General features: G+C 35.1%; 1 protein-coding gene across 1 annotated transcript in view; it reads left to right on the top strand.

Moving 5' to 3' along the window:
• Positions 1-21,741, top strand: part of LOC136035573 (NAD(P) transhydrogenase, mitochondrial-like) — a gene marked incomplete in the record, with an annotated part of 125,344 nt that overhangs the window by 98,870 nt on the left and 4,733 nt on the right. The window contains 1 exon segment of the mRNA XM_065717448.1: positions 18,820-19,031. Within this exon segment, the coding sequence (XP_065573520.1) occupies positions 18,820-19,031 (212 nt within the window).

Below are 21,741 nucleotides of genomic sequence, written 5' to 3'. Positions count from 1 at the left end.
GACGTAAATTGCACATTCCTAATCTGGCATTATCTCTTGAAGCCGCAAGCATGTTTTCACGTTGCTCTTGTGATTCCTCGACAAGCCTTCTTTTTTTACTTTCTCTTTCAGTAGCAAGTCTGGTTTCGCGTTGCTCTGGTAGTTCCTCGACACGCCTTCGTTGACTTAAATTGCACATTCCTAATCTGGCCCTTTCTCTTTGAACCGCAAGCCTGGTTTTGCTTTTTGGTAACATTCTATAACATTGACAGTTGGAAAAATCTTCATGTGCCAAGCTTGCTAAAGCTCAATAATTTATAATAAACCTCAAAATTTTAATTATCTGTTTTAAGGTTTTCGAATTACTTTAATCTATTGTCAAAATATTTCGAAATATTTATACAATTCCCAGTTTTTACATTTTAGTTTCTTTTCTTTTTCTTCTTTATTCTTCAGACTTCATATGCAAACCCTCAACACAAAAATACATACAACTTATTTATATATATATATATATATATATATATATATATATATATATAGAAGATATAATCTGGCGTAACAGAGATAATACACATACAACTTATTTATATATATATTATTTATATATATATATATATATATATATATATATATATATATATATATATATATATATATATATATATATATATATATATATATATATATATATATATATATATATATATATATATATATACTAGCTGTTGGGGTGGCGCACCCCAAGTGCTTCGGTATCCCAGTTTGTAATTTCTCTTTGAGTGTCCCGGTCGTCATTTATATTCCCTGTGTCCCGGCCGTCATTTGTGTCCCGGTCTGTAATTTCTATTCGAACAATCCCTGTGTTCCGGTCGTCATTTATATATCCCGCCTATGCCCCCGGCGTCCCCGTTGTAGTTGTGTCCCTATGTCCCGGTCGTCATTTATATTCCCTGTGTCCCGGTCGTGATTTGTGTCCGGGTGTCCCAGTCTGTAATTTCTCCTTTAAGTTCCTGGTCGTCATTTATATCCCCTGTGTCCCGGTGCCCGGTCGTCATTTGTGTCCCGGTCTGTAATTTCTATTCGAATAATACGGTGACGTCATTAAAGATATTTAAGACATGCGTTCACGTAGAAATCTACTAATGTTTAACTTTAAAATGACTGATGAACTTACAATGGCAACAGCCGAGGAAGATGCTCAAAGAGTCTATGCCAAAAAACTTGCTACTGATAGAGAAAGTCAGAAAAGAAAGTGTGCCGAGGAATCAAAAGAACAGCAAGGAAACAGGCTCGAGGCTGATAGAGAAAGAAAGAACAGAAAGCGTGCCGAGGAATTACCAGAGCAACGCGGAAGCAGACTTGCTGCTAAAAGAGAAAGTGAAAAAAGAGGCGTGCCGAGGAACTACCAGAGCAACATGAAGCCAGATTGGCTGCTAAAAGAGAAAGTGAAAAAAGAAGGCGTGCCGAGGAATCACAAGAACAGCAAGAAATCACGCTTGCTGCTGATAGAGAAAGTAAGAAAAGAAAGCGTGCCGAGGAATCAGAGCAACCTGAAAGTTATCGCCTGGCATTCAGGTACAGCCCAGTCGATGATTATAGCTTGAGTAGATGTGTTCAAATCGGGACTATGTCTAAAATTTGTCCCTATTGCAAGGCCTTGAAATTCAATGTTGAAACAATGGGAATGTGTTGCGCCTCAGGAAAAGTTAAACTTCCTCTATTGGCTGCACCACCAGAGCCATTGAAGACTTTCCTTACTGGAACTACGTCAGAATCTAAGCGTTTTTTGTCACAGATCAGAAAATATAGCTCATGTTTTCAAATGACGTCGTTTGGAGCCCAAATCGAAAATCCAGATCTATTTATGTCTGCTTTCAAAGTAAAAAGGCAAATTTATCATAGAGCAGGGTCCCTTCTACCATTCTTAGGCGACAATCATAAATTTTTACAATTATACTTCATCAGTGATAGAAATTCTGAATTGAATGCACGTTGCGAAATTTCTCCCTACGTTGAAAGGACAATCGTTTCCCAATTGCAACATCTTTTCCACGAAAATAATAATTTAGTGCGTCGGTTCAAAACAGCCATCGATTTGATGCCTACTGATACGCATAAAATTGTTATTTCCGCTGACAAAACGCCTCCTGGCCAACATGTGCGTAGATACAGTGCTCCAACTATCGACGAAGTGGCAATCGTATTCACTTTCTCTTTTAGCAGCAAGTCTGGTTTCATGTTGCTCTGGTAGTTCCTTGGCATGCCTTCTTCTTTCGCTTTCTCTTTTAGCAGCAAGTCTGGTTTCATGTTGCTCTGTTAGTTCCTCGGCACGCCTTCTTTTTTCACTTTCTCTTTTAGCAGCAAGTCTGATTTCGCGTTGCTCTGGTAGTTCCTCAGCACGCTTTCTATTCTTTCTTTCCGTATCAGCCTCAAGCCTGTTTCCTTGCTGTTCTTTTGATTCCTCGGCAGGCTTTCTTTTCTTACTTTCTCTATCAGCCTCAAGCCTGTTTCCTTGCTGTTCTTTTGATTCCTCGGCACGCTTTCTTTTCTTACTTTCTCCATCAGCAGCAAGTTTTTTGGCATAGAATCTTTGAGCATCTTCCTCGGCTGTTGCCATTGTAAGTTCATCAGTCATTTTACAGTTAAACATTAATAGATTTCTACGTGAACGCATGTCTTAAATATCTTTAATGACGTCACCGTCATAACAAAAATGACGACAACTAACTTCATGACGTCAGTCAACACACAAACATGACGTCACCCGACAGACAGACCCACACATCCGCAGACAACTTATTTATATATATATATATATATATATATATATATATATATATATATATATATATATATATATATATATATATATATATATATATATATATATATATATATATATATATATATATATATATATATATATATATATATACATATATATTTAACTACGTAAAACATGCAAATATACAACATTCTTTGCTGTCCCATTGTCTGTCCATATAAATAGATTGTCAGGTTTACCAACTCTTGAACATGCAACATAAAAATTGTCCATGGGAAAACAATCCGTATTCAGATCTATACCGCATTTTCTAACGATTGCCCTTGAGCTTTGTTGATGGTGATTGCTAATCGAACATTCCCTATGGCTCCGTCGTCATTTATATATCCCCCTTTGCCCCCGGCGTTCCCGTTGTAGTTGTGTCCCTGTGCCCTGGTCGTCATTTATATTCCCTGTGTCCCGGTGTCCCGGTCGTCATTTGTGTCTCGGTGTCCCGGTCTGTAGTGTCATCTTATAATGACCTCGTATACAAAGCCTTATATACTTATAATGACGTAAAATGCAAACCCACAAACAAATAAACATGCATATATACAACTTATTTTTATATATATAGATACAGTTTCTTCTTTAGTTTTTTCTTTTTTTAGTTTCTTCCTTTTATTGATTTGTTTTCTTCAATTTGTCAATGTTCATTCTAACATTGACGGTTGGAAAAATCTTTACGTGCCAAGCATGCTAAAGCTCCAACAATTTATATTAAACATTAAAATTTGGGGTATCTGTTTTAAGGTTTTCGAATTACTTTAATCTATTGTCAAAATATATTGAAATATTTGTGCAATTCCCAGTTTTTTTAGTTTTGTATTTTTTTTAGTTTTTTTAGCTTTTTTTAGTTTTTTTCTTTTTAGTTTTTTATCTTTTTATTTTTTTTTACATTTTTTCTTTTTAAGGTTTTTCTTTTTTTAATTTTTTTTAATTTTTTAGTTTTTTTGTAGTTTTTACTTTTTAGTTTTTTTAGTTGTTTACCATTTTTCTTTTTTCAGTTTTCTTTTTCTTCTTGATTTTTCAGACTTCATATGCAAACCCTCAATACAAAAATACATACAACTTATTTTTATATATAGATAAGATATAATCTGGCGTAACAGACATAGTTACGCATAGTTACACAGACATAAAAGACAGACAACTTATTTATATATATATAGATTTTTATATATATATATAGATACAGTTTCTTCTATAGTTTTTTTTTCTTTTTTAGTTTTTTTTTTTTTTAGTTTCTTCTTTTTATTGATTTGTTTTCTTCAATTTGTCAATGTTCATTCTAACATTGACACTTGAAAAATCTTTACGTGCCAAGCATGCTAAAGCTCCAATAATTTATATTAAACCTCAAAATTTGGGGTATCTGTTTTAAGGTTTTCGAATTACTTTAATCTATTGTCAAAATATATTGAAATATTTGTGCAATTCCCAGTTTTTTTTAGTTTTTTTTTTTTTTAGTTTTTTAGCTTTTTTTAGTTTTTTTCTTTTTAGTTTTTTATCTTTTTTATTTTTTTACATTTTTTCTTTTTAGGTTTTTTCTTTTTTTAATTTTTTTATTTTTTTTTTTATAGTTTTTTCGTTTTAGTTTTTTTTAAACTAAACGAATACCATTTTTCTTTTTTCGAATTACTTTAATCTATTGTCAAAATATTTCGAAATATTTATGCAATTTCCTGTTTTTACATTCTAGTTTGTTTTCTTTTATATATATAGAAGATATAATCTGGCGTAACAGACAAAGTGTAACAGACATAACAGACATACCACTTATTTTTATATATATAGATATATATAGACTAGCTGTTGGGGTGGCTATTTGCGCCACCCCAACACCTAGTTGGTGGGGGCGCTTCGAATTATAGAAATAACTCAGACGTTATATGCGGACAGACTGACTGACAGACATAACACACATACATCTTATTTTTAAATATATATATATATATCTATATATATATAAATAAGTTGTTTGTGGGTTATGTCTGTCTGTCGAGTGACGTCGTGTTTGTCCGCATATGACGTCTGAATTATTTCACACTAATACAAAAGAAGAAAAAAACTAAAAAAGGTAAAAACTACAAAAAAACTAAAAAGAAAAAAAACTTAAAAAGCTAAAAAACTAAAAAAAACTAAAAAAAGGTAAAAAAATAAAAACTAAAAAAAAACTGAAAAAACTAAAAAAAGGCAAAAACTACAAAAAAAAAACTAAAAATTAATAAAAAAACTAAAAAGCTAAAAAACTAAAAAAACTAAAAACAGGTAAAAAAAACTAAAAACTAAAAAAGAAAAAAACTAAAAAAAGGAAAAAATTGAAAAATAAAAGAGAAAAAGAAAACTAAAAAAATATAAATAAAAATAAAAAAAAAACTAAAAAAGATAAAAACTACAAAAAAAAAACTAAAAGAAAAAACGAAAAAAAAACTAAAAAAGCTAAAAAAAAAGGTAAAAACCAATAAAAAAAACTAAAAAGAAAAAAAGGAAAAAACTAAAAAAAATTTCATCATATAATATGACGTCTGAATTATTTCATCATATACCAATTCAAAAACGAATGTATTCAAGCCGATGTAGCTGAGTTGATAAGGCGTTATGTTCCAGGTTCTAGGTTCAAGAGGTTCCAGATTCGAACCTTGGCTTTAGCATTAATAGAGACACCGGGATGACGACCGGGACACAGGGAATATAAATGACGACCGGGACGCAGGGACACAACTACAACGGTGACGCCGAGGGCACAGGGGGGATATATAAATGACGACGGGGACACAGGCAATGTTCGATTACCAATCACCATCAACAAAGCTCAAGGGCAATCATTAGAATCATGAGGTATAGATCTGAATATGGATTGTTTTTCCCATGGACAATTATATGTTGCATGTTCAAGAGTCGGTAAACCTGACAATCTAACAGCAACACAGAAGTATCGAAAGAAGGGACTAAATTGACTTTGCATCCAGTTGAACTTTATCCTTTTCAATCTTAGACATCGTGACGGATGAAAACTCGGAACAATCTATATATATAAAAATAAGTTGTCTGTGTGTGTGTGGGTCTGTCGGTCGGGTGACGTCATGTTTGTGTGTCAACTGACGTCATGTTTCCAACTGACAAAATTACAGACCGGGACATCGGGACACAAATGACGACCGGGACACCGGCACATAGGGAATATAAATGACGACACTCAAAGAGAAAGCGACCGGGACAAAAGGAATGTTCGATTAGCAATCAACAAAGCACCGGGACACAAATGACGACCGGGACACAGGGAGTATAAATGACGACCAGGACATAAGAAAAAAAAACTTAAAAAAAGGTAAAAACTACAAAAAAAACTAAAAAGAAAAAAAACTAAAAACTAATAAAAAAACTAAAAAAGCTAAAAAACTAAAAAAGAAAAAAAAATAAAAAAGGAAAAAAATGAAAAATAAAGGAGAAAAACAAAACTAAAAAACGAATGTATATACAGACCGGGACACCGGGATACAAATGACGACCGGGACACAGGGAATATAAATGACGACCGGGACACAGGGACACAACTACAACGGGGACGCCGGGGGGCACAGGGGGATATAAATGACGACCGGGACACCGGGACACAAGGAATATAAATGACGCCCGGGACACTCAGAGAGAAATCACAGACTGGGATACCGGGACACAAATGACGACCGGGACACAGGGAATATAAATGACGACCGGGACACAGGGACAAAACTACAAAGGGGACGCCGGGGGGCACAGGGGGATATATAAATGACGATAGCGACACAGGAAATGGTCGATTAGCAATCACCATCAACAAAGCTCAATGGCAATCATTAGAATCATGAGGTATAGATCTGAATACGGATTGTTTTCCCATGGACCATTATATGTTGCATGTTCAAGAGTCGGTAAACCTGACAATCTATTTATATGCACAGACAATGGGACAGCAAAGAATGTTGTATATTCGCAAGTTTTACGTAGTTAAAAACATATATATATATATATATATATATATATATATATATATATATATATATATATATATATATATATATATATATATATATATATATATGCACAGGTGGAACATAGGGACACAACTACAATGGCGCGTAACTAATATGGCGCGTAACGACTTACGCGCGCGGGGGGGCTTAGGGGGGCGCGAAGCTCCCCCACCAACTAGGTGATGGGGTGGCGCGAAGCGCCACCCCAACAGTTAGTATATATATATATATATATATATATATATATATATATATATATATATATATATATATATATATATATATATATATATATATATATATATATATATATATACTCGCTGTTGGGGGGCGCTTCGCGCCCCCCCAAGCCCCCCCGCGCGCGTAAGTCGTTACGCGCCATTGTAGTTGTGGCCCTGTGTTCCACCTGTGAATATAGATAGATTTATATATGTGTTTCAAACTACGTAAAAATTGCGAATATACAACATTCTTGGCTTTCCCATTGTCTGTGCATATACAAAGCCGTATGTACTAATAATGACGTCATATGCAAACGCTCTTTTTACAAACAAACAAACATGCATACACACAACTCGTTTTTATATAGATTGATAGATAGATAGATACAATACAAATTAACTGCGTAAAACTTGCGAATATACAACATTCTTCGCTGTCCAATTGTCGCTGCATATAAATAGATTGTCAGGTTTACCGACCCTCGAACATGCAACGTACAATTGTCCATGGGAAAAACAATCAGTATTAAGATCTATACCACATTTTTCTAATGATTGACCTTGAGCTTTGTTAATGGTGATTGCAAATGCTAATCGAATTGGGAATTGTAATCTTTTAAATTGAAAAGGCAGATCCGTTGGAATCATGGGAATGCAAGGAATAAGAACAGCCTCACCCTCAAAAGGCCCTGTCAAGATTGTGGCCTCTATTAGGTTTTCCATTGTTTTTTTTACGGCAAGTCGCTTGTCATTGCAAAGCTTTGGTGGGTTGATATTTCTTAAAAGTATTATTGGTAGGCCTATTTTTAGTTGTAGCACGTGTGTTAGAAACCCTGAAAGATCCACGGAATTTAAAAATTCAGATGAATAATTAACCGCTTCATTTGGTTCCAAAACTGTGTCGACTGACTTGTAAAGGACTGCCTGGTCTCGAATCTTGGTCAAAACAATATTGTTGATTTCGTTGACGTCTATATTTTTGGGTGCGAGAATCGCTCTTTCACTTAGCCATTTATTATTCTTATAATTTTTTAGAATATTCGGAAATACTTTTTCAATCAATTCATTTTTGGACGTCACTAAATTACAGAAATCAGCGGGTAGTTGTATACGTCCTGAAATTGAGTCTACTGGGAGCTTTCCGTTTCCAATTGCCAGCAATTGATCTGAAAATGTTTGACCAGAGTCATCGTTTTGCAATCGGACACGCATATTTGTAGTTAATTTTAATGTTTTTACGTGTGCCCATAAATTAGAATTTTTCAGGCAAGCATTCATTTTGTCTGCAGGAGTTGATCTAGGTATTATAGGTAATGTTTGCCTGAAATCTCCCCCAAGCAATATTAATGTGCTGCCAAAGGGTTATCATTTTTGCAAAGCGAAAAGAAACCGGTTAACTTTGTATCCGGTGGATTCAGGGCTCTTTGTTGCACGTTGGTTTCCGAGAAATAAACACGTTGACCATTCTGTAAATGTACCGCTAAGTGAACAACAGCTGGACTACGTTCATGTATCGAAAATGAAAGAATTCGCCAAACAGCTTCATTACTGCTTATGTATCTTCCAGCCTGATATTGTACGATTTCGTCGATATCTTTGATTTCAGGCTGCAAGCCAAAAACTGCCATGTCACTGCCTTTGTTGACGTATTTACATATGTATTTGATTGCCTTTACGGAGTTACAGTATTCAACGTTTATGTGTGCATTAAATGTTTTTGATAATAATGGGGAATATGGAACAACCCACTGGTTATCTACTTCGATGGTGGTACCGTTACGCTTCTTTATTATTGCTGTTTTACCGCCATCTTCAGTAGATCTTCTTCTATATTGTGGGTAACCATCATTGCCAGTAATTGTGTTGGGTACTAAAAGTCGAGGATATTGCTTTGTGCACCTTCCTTTGGCCATGCATGGTGAATTTTCGTTCAGTGCACCGCAAGGTCCATGTATCATATTTTTTACAATAATATCATGTAACCCCTTATCGACATTTTCATCAGGTATTTCAGCGGAAATCACATCATCAATTTCGTTCGAAGTAATTTTTTTATGTAGCCAGATTAGTATATGTGCGTGTGGCAAACCTCGTTTTTGCCATTCCACTGAGTACATCCAGCATCGCACTGACCCAAACACTTCAAGTTTTACTATGTAGTTTATCAGTGATTTCAACTTTTGCCGGAAGACACGGGCCGTAATGTCATGTCTATGAACCGCCGATTGTCCTTGAAGTAAAAGCTGCAGTATCTCGTCCCAAGATTGATTACATGTAAATGTAATAAATAAATCTGGACGACCATAGAGACGAACATACGCAACAGCATCCTGAGCATATTCATGCATATGACGGGGACTGCCAGCATATGACGAAGGTAAAATTGTTAATCTTCCAACGTTTGTGGTATTACCGTCATTTATAACTGCATCTCGCAAATGAATGTATTGTTCAAAGCGGAGCTTGGTCTGATTCAGGCGGATATATAGCAAACGTTCTGATTCAATTTTAGCATACATATCAACGACAAATTGGTGAAACAATTCACGGCCATTTAAAATATAATTTTCTTCATCCTGCCGAATCATTAGTCTATAGGAATAATAATGCATTGCACTGCATTTCTTATTCATTTCTTTGTTAGTGGCTGGATTCATCAATTTAATATTAAAGTGATAGCCGTCGGCTCCATCCCAAAAAATGATAGGATATTGTAGGGCATCGTAGCATCGATGAGTTTCAGCAATTCTTAACAACTGAGCGTTTCGCTTATGAAGAATACTCTCTCGAGGTAAAAACTGATCACCGACCATAACGATTGCCACTTCGTCGATAGTTGGAGCATTGTATCTACGCACATGTTGGCCAGGAGGCGTTTTGTCAGCGGAAATAACAATTTTATGCGTATCAGTAGGCATCAAATCGATGGCTGTTTTGAACAGACGCACTAAATTATTATTTTCGTGGAATCAGAGGTTGCTCTGATTCCTCGGCACGCTTTGTTTTCTTACATATATATATATATATATATATATATATATATATATATATATATATATATATATATATATATATATATATATATATATATATATATATATATATATACTAGCTGTTGGGGTGGCGCTTCGCGCCACCCCAACACCTAGTTGGTGGGGGCGCTTCGCGCCCCCCCAAGCCCCCCCGCGCGCGTAAGTCGTTATGCGCCATAATAGTTACGCGCCATTGTAGTTGTGTCCCTATGTCCCACCTGTGAATATAGATAGATATATATATATATATATATATATATATATATATATATATATATATATATGTATATATATATATATATATATATATATATATATATATATATATATATATATATATATGTATTGTTTTAACTACGTAAAACTTGCGAATATACAACATTCTTTGCTGTCCCATTGTCTTTGCATACAAATAGATTGTCAGGTTTACCGACTCTTGAACATGCAACATATAATGGTCCATGGGAAAACAATCTGTATTCAGATCTATACCTCATGATTCTAATGATTGCCCTTGAGCTTTGTTGATGGTGATTGCTAATCGACCATTCCCTGTCCCGGTGTCCCGGTCGTCATTTATATCCCCCTGTTTCCCCCGGTGTCCCCGTTGTAGTTGTGTCCCTGTGTCCCGGTCGTCATTTATATTCCCTGTGTCCCGGTCGTCATTTGTATCCCGGTGTCCCGGTCTGTATATACATTCGTTTTTTAGTTTTGTTTTTCTCTTTTTTTTTTCCTTTTTTTTTCTTTTTTAGCTTATTTAGATTTTTAGATTTTTTAGTTTTTTTATTAGTTTTTAGTTTTTTTTTCTTTTTAGTTTTTTTGTCCCGGTCGTCATTTATATCCCCCTGTTTCCCCCGGTGTCCCCGTTGTAGTTGTGTCCCTGTGTCCCGGTCGTCATTTATATTCCCTGTGTCCCGGTCGTCATTTGTATCCCGGTGTACCGGTCTGTATATACATTTGTTTTTAGTTTTGTTTTTCTCCTTTATTTTTTTCCTTTTTTTTTCTTTTTTAGTTTATTTAGATTTTTAGATTTTTAGTTTTTTTATTAGTTTCTAGTTTTTTTTTTCTTTTTAGTTTTTTTGTAGTTTTTACCTTCTTTTTAGTTTTGTTAGTTTTTTTTTTTTTACTTATGTCCTGGTCGTCATTTATACTCCCTGCGTCATTTATTTTTTTCTTTTTTAGTTCTTTTAGTTTTTACCTTTTTTAGTTTTTTTTAGTTTTTTAGATGAAAATTTTTTTTAGTTTTTTCCTTTTTTTCTTTTTTTTTTTATTTTTTATTTTTTTTTAGTTTTTTACCTTTTTTTTAGTTTTTTTAGTTTTTTAGTTTTTTAGCTTTTTTACTTTTTTTATTAGTTTTTAGTTTTTTTGTAGTTTTTGCCTTTTTTTAGTTTTTTTCAGTTTTTTTTTTTAGTTTTTTATTGGTTTTTACCTTTATTTTAGCTTATTTTTCAGTTTTTTCCTTTTTTTTAGTTTTTTTTAGTTTTTAGTTTTTTTTAGTTTTTTACCTTTTTTTAGTTTTTTTAGTTTTTTAGTTTTTTAGCTTTTTTATTTTTTTTATTAGTTTTTAGTTTTTTTTGTAGTTGTTGCGTTTTTTTAATTTTTTTAGTTTTTTAGCTTTTTTATTAGTTTTTAGTTTTTTTTGTAGTTTTTGCCTTTTTTTAGTTTTTTTAGTTTTTTAGCTTTTTTATTTTTTTTATTAGTTTTTAGTTTTTTTTTGTAGTTTTTGCCTTTTTACACTTATTAGTAAGACAACTTATTTTTATATATATAGAAGATATATATATATATATATATATATATATATATATATATATATATATATATATATATATATATATATATATATATATAAATGTACTGTCTGTCTGTTACACTATCTTCTATAAAAAATGAAAAAAAAACTAAAAAAAAAAGAAGAAAAAAAGGACAACAACCTTCAGTTCTTTTTCATTTTCTCTATCACTTTAAATTAATCAAGTATTCAATAATACAAAATGTATTAACAGTTACCGTAGTACATTGGCTTTAATACTCTCTTTCGAATTCGAAGGATGTGAGTTCAAGCCACTTTGCGGTAATCTACTGTTTCACTTAGCCATTTATTATTTTTATAATTTTTTAGAATATTCGGAAATACTTTTTCAATCAATTCATTTTTGGACGTCACTAAATTACAGAAATCAGCGGGTAGTTGTATACGTCCTGAAATTGAGTCTACTGGGAGCTTTCCGTTTCCAATTCCCAGCAATTGATCTGAAAATGTTTGACCAGAGTCATCGTTTTGCAATCGGACACGCATATTTGTAGTTAATTTTAATGTTTTTACGTGTGCCCATAAATTAGAATTTTTCAGGCAAGCATTCATTTCGTCTGCAGGAGTTGATCTAGGTATTATAGGTAATGTTTGCCTGAAATCTCCCGCAAGCAATATTAATGTGCTGCCAAAGGGTTATCATTTTTGCAAAGCGAAAAGAAACCGGTTAACTTTGTATCCGGTGGATTCAGGGCTCTTTGTTGCACGTTGGTTTCCGAGAAATAAACACGTTGACCAGCCTATTATGTAAATTGCAAAAGTATTTACGGTGCAAGGGTAATAATTTTAATGTTTTAAAAGCTGAATTACCTGTTAATAAAGAACCAGAGTTTGTGTTTCCAGCAGCAATCGGATGTCCAGTAGATTACCGCAAAGTGGCTTGAACTCACATCATTCGAATTCGAAAGAGAGCATCAAAGCCAATGTACTACGGTAACTATTAATACATATTGTATTATTGAATACTTGATTAATTTAAAGTGATTGAGAAAATGAAAAAAAACTGAAGCCTGTTGTCCTTTTTTTCTTCTTTTTTTTAGTTTTTTTTTTCATTTTTTTTATAGAAGATAGTGTAACAGACAGACAGTACATTTATATGTACTGTCCTTACTTACTTTCTCTACTTACTTGTACTTATGTACTTTACTGTGTACTTATGTACTTACTGTACTTACTGTACTGTACTACGTCTGTTCTTACTTTCTCTATCAGCCGTAAGCCTGTTTTCTTGCTGTTCTTGGGATTCCTCGGCACGCTCTCTTTTCTTACTTTCTCTATCAGCCGCAAGTTTTTTGGCATAGACTCTTTGAGCAGCTTCCTCGGCTGTTGCCATTGTAGGTTCTTCAGTCATTTTACAATTAAACATTTTTCCGTCCACGGTCTTCTTACAATTAAAAATTTGTTTTTTGAGCAGCTTCCTCGGCTGTTGCCACTGTAGGTTCTTCAGTCATTTTGCAATTAAACATTTTTCCGTCCACGATCTTCTTACAATTAAAAATTTGTCTTTGAACGATTTTCTTAAATACCTTTAATGACGTCATCGTCATAACAAACATGACGACATGATGACATGACGTCACTCGACAGACCCATAGACAACTTATTTATATATATAATAGCTGTTGGGGTGGCGCTTCGCGCCACCCCAACACCTAGTTGGTGGGGGCGCTTGGCGCCCCCCCCCAAGCCCCCCGCGTGCGTAAGTCGTTACTTGCCTTATTAGTTACGCGCCATTGTAGTTGTGTCAATGGGAAAACAATCCGTATTCAGATCTATACCTCATGATTCTAATGATTGCCCTTGAGCTTTGTTGATGGTGATTGCTAATCGACCATTCCCTGTGTCGCCGTTGTCATTTATATATCCCCCTGTGACCCCGGCGTCCCCTTTGTAGTTGTGTCCCTGTGTCCCAGTCGTCATTTATATTCCCTGTGTTCCGGTCGTCATTTGTGTCCCGGTGTCCCAGTCTGTGATTTCTCTTTGAGTGTCCCGGGCGTCATTTATAAACCTTGTGTCCCAGTGTCCCGGTCGTCATTTATATCCCCCTGTGCCCCCCGACGTCCCCGTTGTAGTTGTGTCCCTGTGTCCCGGTCGTCATTTATATTCCCTGTGTCCCGGTCGTCATTTTTATCCCGGTGTCCCGGTCTGTATATACATTCGTTTTTTTAGTTTTGTTTTTCTCCCTTATTTTTCATTTTTTTTCCTTTTTTATTTATTATCATTTTTAGTTTTTTTAGTTTTTATCTTTTTTAGTTTTTTATTAGTTTTTAGTTTTTTTGTAGTTTTTTTTACTTATGTCCTGGTCGTCATTTATACTCCCTGTGTCCCGGTCGTCATTTGTGTCCCGGTGCTTTGTTGATGGTGATTGCTAATCGAACATTCCTTTTGTCCCGGTCGCTTTCTCTTTGAGTGTCGTCATTTATATTCCCTATGTGCCGGTGTCCCGGTCGTCATTTGTGTCCCGATGTCCCGGTCTGTAATTTCGTCAGTTGAAAACATGACGTCAGTCGACACACAAACATGACGTCACCCGACAGACAGACCCACACACACACAGACAACTTATTTTTATATATATAGATAGATAGATGTGCCGGTGTCCCAGTCGTCATTTGTGTCCCGGTGTCCCGGTCTGTTATTTCGTCAGTTGAAAACATGACGTCAGTCGACACACAAACATGACGTCACCCGACAGACAGACCCACACACACAGACAACTTATTTTTAGAATTTTTCAGGCAAGCATTCATTTCGTTTGCAGGAGTTGATGTAGGTATTATAGGTAATGTTTGCCTGAAATCTCCCGCAAGCAATATTAATGTGCTGCCAAAGGGTTTCGACTTCCCTCGCAAATCTTTCAAGCATTGATCATAGCCTCGAGCGATTTTTTGTGTGCCATTGTGCACTCATCCCAAATAATAAGTTTGCATTGCTGCAATACTTTACCCATCCCAGATGATTTGGAAATATTGCACGTGGGAGTTTCTGTAGAATGCAAATTCAGAGGCAATTTCAAAGCGGAATGAGCAGTTGTTCCACCAGGCAGCAATGTTGCGGCTATTCCGGACGACGCAATTGCCAACGCTATATCATCTTTTGATCGAATTGATGCCAGAATCAGTTTTATCACAAACGTTTTACCAGTACCTCCTGGCGCATCCAAAAAGAAAATTTCTCCAATATGTCACTGCCTTTGTTGACGTATTTACATGTGTATTTAATTGCCTTTACGGAGTTACAGTATTCAACGTTTATGTTTGCATTAAATGTTTTTGATAATAATGGGGAATATGGAACAACCCACTGGTTATCTACTTCGATGGTGGTACCGTTACGCTTCTTTATTATTGCTGTTTTACCGCCATCTTCAGTAGATCTTCTTGTATATTGTGGGTAACCATCAGTTCCAGTAATTGTGTTGGATACTAAAAGTCGATGATATTGCTTTGTGCACCTAATAAATAAATCTGGACGACCATAGAGACGAACATACGCAATAGCATCTTGAGCATATTCATGCATATGACGGGGACTGCCAGCATATGACGAAGGTAAAATTGTTAATCTTCCAACGTTTGTGGTATTACCGTCATTTATAACTGCATCTCGCAAATGAATGTATTGTTCAGAGCGGAGCTTGGTCTGATTCAGGCGGATATATAGCAAACGTTCTGATTCAATTTTAGCATGCATATCAACGACGAATTGGTGAAACAATTCACGGCATTTTAAAATATAATTTTCTTCATCCTGCCGAATCATTAGTCTATAGGAATAATAATGCATTGCACTGCATTTCTTATTCATTTCTTTGTTAGTGGCTGGATTCATCAATTTAATATTAAAGTGATAGCCGTCGGCTCCATCCCAAAAAATGATAGGATATTGTAGGGCATCGTAGCATCGATGAGTTTCTGCAATTCTTAACAACTGAGCGTTTCGCTTATGAAGAATAATATCGCGAGGTAAAAACTGATCACCGGCCATAACGATTGCCACTTCGTCGATAGTTGGAGCATTGTATCTACGCACATGTTGGCCAGGAGGCGTTTTGTCAGCGGAAATAACAATTTTATGCGTATCAGTAGGCATCAAATCGATGGCTGTTTTGAACAGACGCACTAAATTAATATTTTCGTGGAAAAGATGTTGCAATTGGGAAACGATTGTCCTTTCAACGTTGGGAGAAATTTCGCAACGTGCATTCAATTCAAAATTTCTATCACTGATGAAGTACAATTGTAAAAATTTATGATTCTCCCCTTAGAATGGTAGAAGGGACCCTTTTCTATGATAAATTTGCCCTTTTACTTTGAAAGTAGACATAAATTGATCTGGATTTTCGATCTGGGCTCCAAACGACGTCATTTGGAAACATGAGTTATATTTTCTGATTTGTGACAAAAAACGCTTAGATTCTGACGTAGTTCCAGTAAGGAAAGTATTCAATGGCTCTGGTGGTGCAGCCAATAGAGGAAGTTTAGCTTTTCCTGAGGCGCAACACAGTCCCATTGTTTCACCATTGAATTTCAAGGCCTTGCAATAGGGACAAATTTTAGACATAGTCCCGATTTGAACACATCTACTCAAGCTATAATCATCGACTGGGCTGTACCTGAATGCCAGGCGATAACTTTCAGGTTGCTCTGATTCCTCGGCACGCTTTCTTTTCTTACTTTCTCTATCAGCAGCAAGCCCGATTTCTTGCTGTTCTTGTGATTCATCGGCACGCCTTCTTTTTTCACTTTCTCTTTTAGCAGCAAGTCTGGTTTCATGGTGCTCTGGTAGTTCCTCGGCACGCCTTCTTTTTTCACTTTCTCTTTTAGCAGCAAGTCTGCTTTCGCGTTGCTCTGGTAGTTCCTCGGCACGCTTTCTGTTCTTTCTTTATCAGCCTCAAGCCTGTTTCCTTGCTGTTCTTTTGATTCCTCGGCACGCTTTCTTTTCTGACTTTCTCTATCAGCAGCAAGTTTTTTGGCATAGACTCTTTGAGCATCTTCCTCGGCTGTTGCCATTGTAAGTTCATCAGTCATTTTAAAGTTAAACATTAATAGATTTCTACGTGAATGCATGTCTTAAATATCTTTAATGACGTCACCGTCATAACTAAAATGACGACAACTAACTTCATGACGTCAGTCAACACACAAATATGACGTCACCTGACAGACACATCCACAGACAACTTATTATATATATATATATATATATATATATATATATATATATATATATATATATATATATATATATATATATATATATATATATATATATATATATAGATTACAGCAAATCCCCGATTTCTGCTAAGATTCAAACTTTAGGTTTTCTTTTTTTTAAGTTTTTGAATTATTGTAATCCCTTGTCAAAATATGTGCAAACATTTTTGCAATTTTAAGCTTTTGCTCTTTAAGCAATTTAATATTATTCTCCATACATGAATATCTTCCATTTTTTACATAAGTGACGTCATTTCAATACGATGTATATAAAAATGACGTCACTCCCATATTTTTTTTTCTTCTAAAATTAAGGCTCTTAACGAATTTTCTCAAAATTTGGACCTATCTAGATCGTTTTTTAGTCTACAATATCTCATGATGACAGTTTTCCCAAAAAATATGGAGCCGTTTCGAGAAAAAATAAATAAATTTACAAATATTGCTCACTTTTAAAAATTGTATTTATACATACATTAGAACATAAAAGGTGTAAAACCAACTAACATGTGCGGCTGGTTTGAATGGTAGACATCATACTCCTAACTTTTGGGGGATTTGACCTCAAAAGTAGGGTTATTTTTCGTCGGTAAAAATAAAATATTGAGAAACTATTTTGTTTTGGACTGAAGTTGCCTTCATCGGAAAAATAGATGTTAAACTATTTTGTGCGCACGGATTCTCGAAGATTTCTGCTAAATGGGATGAGGGCCTTTTCTTTGCATAAGTGAGTCAAGGTTACATTTTCCCTAAGTCTACTACGTATATTCTCACGACTGAAGGACCAAATTGAAAGTTTCTGTGGAATTTTTTTAGAAGGGGAGGTGACTTTAAATTATGTATTCGAGGGGGAACAAACAATTTTTATTTTATTCTAAAAAAAATACCATGTGCCATGGTCTTTTGTGCATGTCATCCGACAGGCTCTGCTGCTAGTTCTTTTACAAATTTTTAAGTTTATACGACCTTATTGGCTGGGGTGAGGTGCGAGGTGAGAGGTACTACAATAGTTCTTTATTCTAAAAGACCTTACTTTTTCCACGCAATAGAAATAATGATGAATAGAAACAAGGAAACATGGTCTTTTGTGCTTGTCATCCGACAGGCTCTGCTGCTAGTTCTTCTATAAATTTTGAAGTTTATACGCTCTTATTGGCCGAGGTGAGGTGTGAGGTGAGAGGTGCTGCAATAGGTCTTTACTGTAAAAGACCTTTTTCCACAGCTTTTTCCACAGAATGGAAACAAGGAAACAAAGATGAATAGAAACAAGGGAGTTCAGAGGGTGGAAGAAAGAAACGGAAAGAGACTGTAGCTAGAATTACTTTACCTTTGACTCTAAAATTTAAAGGATAAAAAAAGACCTGGATTACAAGGGGAAAAATGAAAAACCTAGAATGTAAAAGAAAAAACCTTTGGGGTTGAAAAGACCTAGGAATGGGTCTTCTTCCTGAGAAAATAGGTCTTCTGAATCGTTCGGATCCGGGGACAGAATTTCCTTGTCACAAAAGAAATATAGTTTGAAGTTTATTCGTTACAGAGGTATTAAAATAATTTTGTAACTCTATTAGAAATTTATGGAACAACTTGATTTATATTAGAATGTTTTTGAGTAGCCCTGCTCAGCATATATTGCTGAAAATTCGCTATTTTCGAGCCCGAAGAAAACACTTGTTGCTTGCTGAATGTATAACAGTTTTCCCTGTTTATTTTAGGGCGTATGCCTGGTCAGTTGAATGTATTGCTCGCCGAAGCTGGTGTCCCTTATGACATTGTCCTTGAAATGGAAGAGATCAATGACGATTTCCCTGAAACTGACCTCGTCCTTGTAATTGGAGCTAATGACACTGTAAACTCTGCGGCTGAAGAAGATCCAAACTCTATAATTGCTGGAATGCCTGTGCTTCGTGTCTGGCAGTCTGGACAGGTTAGTTTCTATTGGAATTAAACTAAAAACAAATTGTTTCAACGGAGAAGGAGTAATGTTAAACCTTAAAATGGAATTATGATGATAAAAACTGGCAGGAATCTTTTCATAAAAAGAGTTAAAACTCAAAACGATATAAGATAGGTCAGATAAGATGCATTTCGAGCAAAAAAAAAATTCATTCAATAAGTAAAAGCACCAGTACCTTCAAAATAAACCCCCGGGCCTTCTTTTCGGTGGTAAATAGCTCCATCTAAGGGAAAAATGATGGTGCCCATTTTTCTATCAAGAAGGGTTTTAGACCTGTTCATAACGCCCTGAGTGACTTATCTTTCAAACTGACCATGAGGTAATCCTTTCATCCCTGAGCACTTCTAATTTTAATTGTGAGTGCATTTTTCTTAATGTTATTTCATGCTCCAATAAAAATAAAACGCTCCTGTTGGTTCTACAAAAGAAGATCCAAAAAACAAGTAAATCAGGGGCATTTGTTTATATACACTCCAAAGGCGAAACAACTATCTAAATAAAGGAAAATAAGATTGGGCGTAAATCAAAGACCCGTTCCACCAAATCATTGAGAAGTTAAAGATAATTTGACAGCATTTAGGTTAGCACACTCTTAGTGATACTTTCCGCGACAAAATGTTCTGACCATCATTGACCATCTTTACCTCATTAAAACACACGTACTATATAATGACAAACGTAAATTTGAGGAGAAAATTACACAAGCAACAATGCTCAACAACCTGTAGAATAAAAACAAAGATAGAGAGAGAAATCTCGTGAATGAAGAATCAGAAGGAAAAGATAAAACTAAAGCAACGCGGATATTGCACCTGTATGAAACAAGGCGTCTTCAACGCTAAGAAAACAAAGATAAAAAATTAAATAACCGAAAATCAAATAAAATCCAAGGGATTTTCAGGGCGTCTTCTTTGATTTCCTATTAGTTATTGATTTCCTATTAGTTATTTTAAGTCCTTTAAACCAAACGTATTTTTTTCTAAGAAAAATAAGATTTGCATCAAAAGTAAAGAGAAATACTACATATAGATGCGCCTATTACTTGTTTTAATGGCACAGCGACTGCTGTGCCAACGGCACTGCCAGGGGTTGGCAGTGCCAGGGGCACTGCCAACAGTTTTTTTTCTTTTTTTACGGAAATTGCTATAGATGTACAATATAAACGCAATTGTGATTTAAACAGAATAAAGGTCAAAAGTGAAAATTTTTCCAGTCTGACCTAACTCGACCTGACACCAGCTTCGTCGTTGTAATGGACGAACTGCAGCTGGTTTATCACCACATTCATTTTGATCTTTTGAACACCAGATTCGTCGTTGAGACGACACCTTGGTCTGTTTTGCTCGTCGCCGGGAGCCCAAGAACCATTTGTGATGTCACAACCTGGATGTGCTTTCTTATATCTGGAAGGGTGTTTTACTCTTCAACTCATGAGTTAGTTTTTGACAGTACAAGGGTTGCTCGGAATAATTCATTTAATGCTGAGACGAATCCTAAGTATCCAGATTCATTAGAAAAAGTGTCTGAGCGTTCATCCTCTTAAAAATGAGACCGTAGCAAATTCATATATGCTGTAAAGGCTACGACCACAAATGATTTGCGATTTTTTATTTTTTTTTTTACAATTTATCTCTTATATCATCTTTAGGTTCTTATAGCGACAATTTTGAAAATATGCAGTATTCACAATTTTTATTCGTATAGTTGTAAAGTGACCACAGTATAAACAAAAACATTTGCGTCAATCGGGGGGATGGGACCTTTTCTCTGTAAATAGTTTTGGTATTTCTACAATAGTAAGCTATCTGAGAATTTTGTTTCAATTGTGTTACACAGCTATGAACGCTCATCCTCCATCCCAAACTATTTTGAATCACACCCTTACAGAAGGCAATGCATGGGCCTGCCCACTGCATCCGCTCCAAGAAGTATTCCCTTCCGCCAATCAAATCAGAAAGAGCTATTCTCAATCAGATACCAGATTCCTCATATTGTAGTTAAACTTAACTTTAAAACGTAGAAATGTCCTGAAGTTTCACGAGTCGATTTTCTTTGAAAAAAAACATATTTCAAAAATAGTTGTTTACCTGGATGTCGGGATTGATTAATAATAGATTTTAGTATGTATTTTGTTTTGGTGTTCTCCTCTGTTATCTCCTCCCGTGTATGTTTTTTTTTGTTTTAGTTTTTTTTTAATTATTAGTATCACGAGACGTTGTGTTTTTTTTTCTATGTGTTTGTACTGCCCCAGCCTTACTAGCTCTGCTCTCTGTTGGGGCATAATATTGTTTTTGTATATCTTTAATTTGAATTAATAAATATGGAATGATTGATTGATGGGCTTTCATTTGAAAACGGCTTTGAACTATTAGCTCTTGGTGCTTCTCTTGCTAAAGTTAGGTGCTTTTTTGCTAACTTGTTCTCTTTGACTTTGTTTTCTAACAATAATCTGGTCCTGCACAAAATTAGTTGGGTTTCTTTCGCAGAATTTTTTCGGGGGGCTTTCGAGTCCAAAATATGTAGCAGTTTTGAGTTCAACACGAGAAGAAGAAAAAATTGTTCGATGCTTCGAATGTTCGGGCTACTGTTCGACGACACACATTTTTTGTATCATTTCTTATTATTAAAAAAATAATGGAAACTATAAAAAATTAAGTATAATCAAATGCTTTTAAGGTAA

Source organism: Artemia franciscana, chromosome 14, assembly GCF_032884065.1.
Source record: "Artemia franciscana chromosome 14, ASM3288406v1, whole genome shotgun sequence".
Lineage (NCBI taxonomy): Eukaryota > Metazoa > Arthropoda > Branchiopoda > Anostraca > Artemiidae > Artemia > Artemia franciscana.
This window is presented reverse-complemented; position numbering and strand designations above follow the sequence as displayed.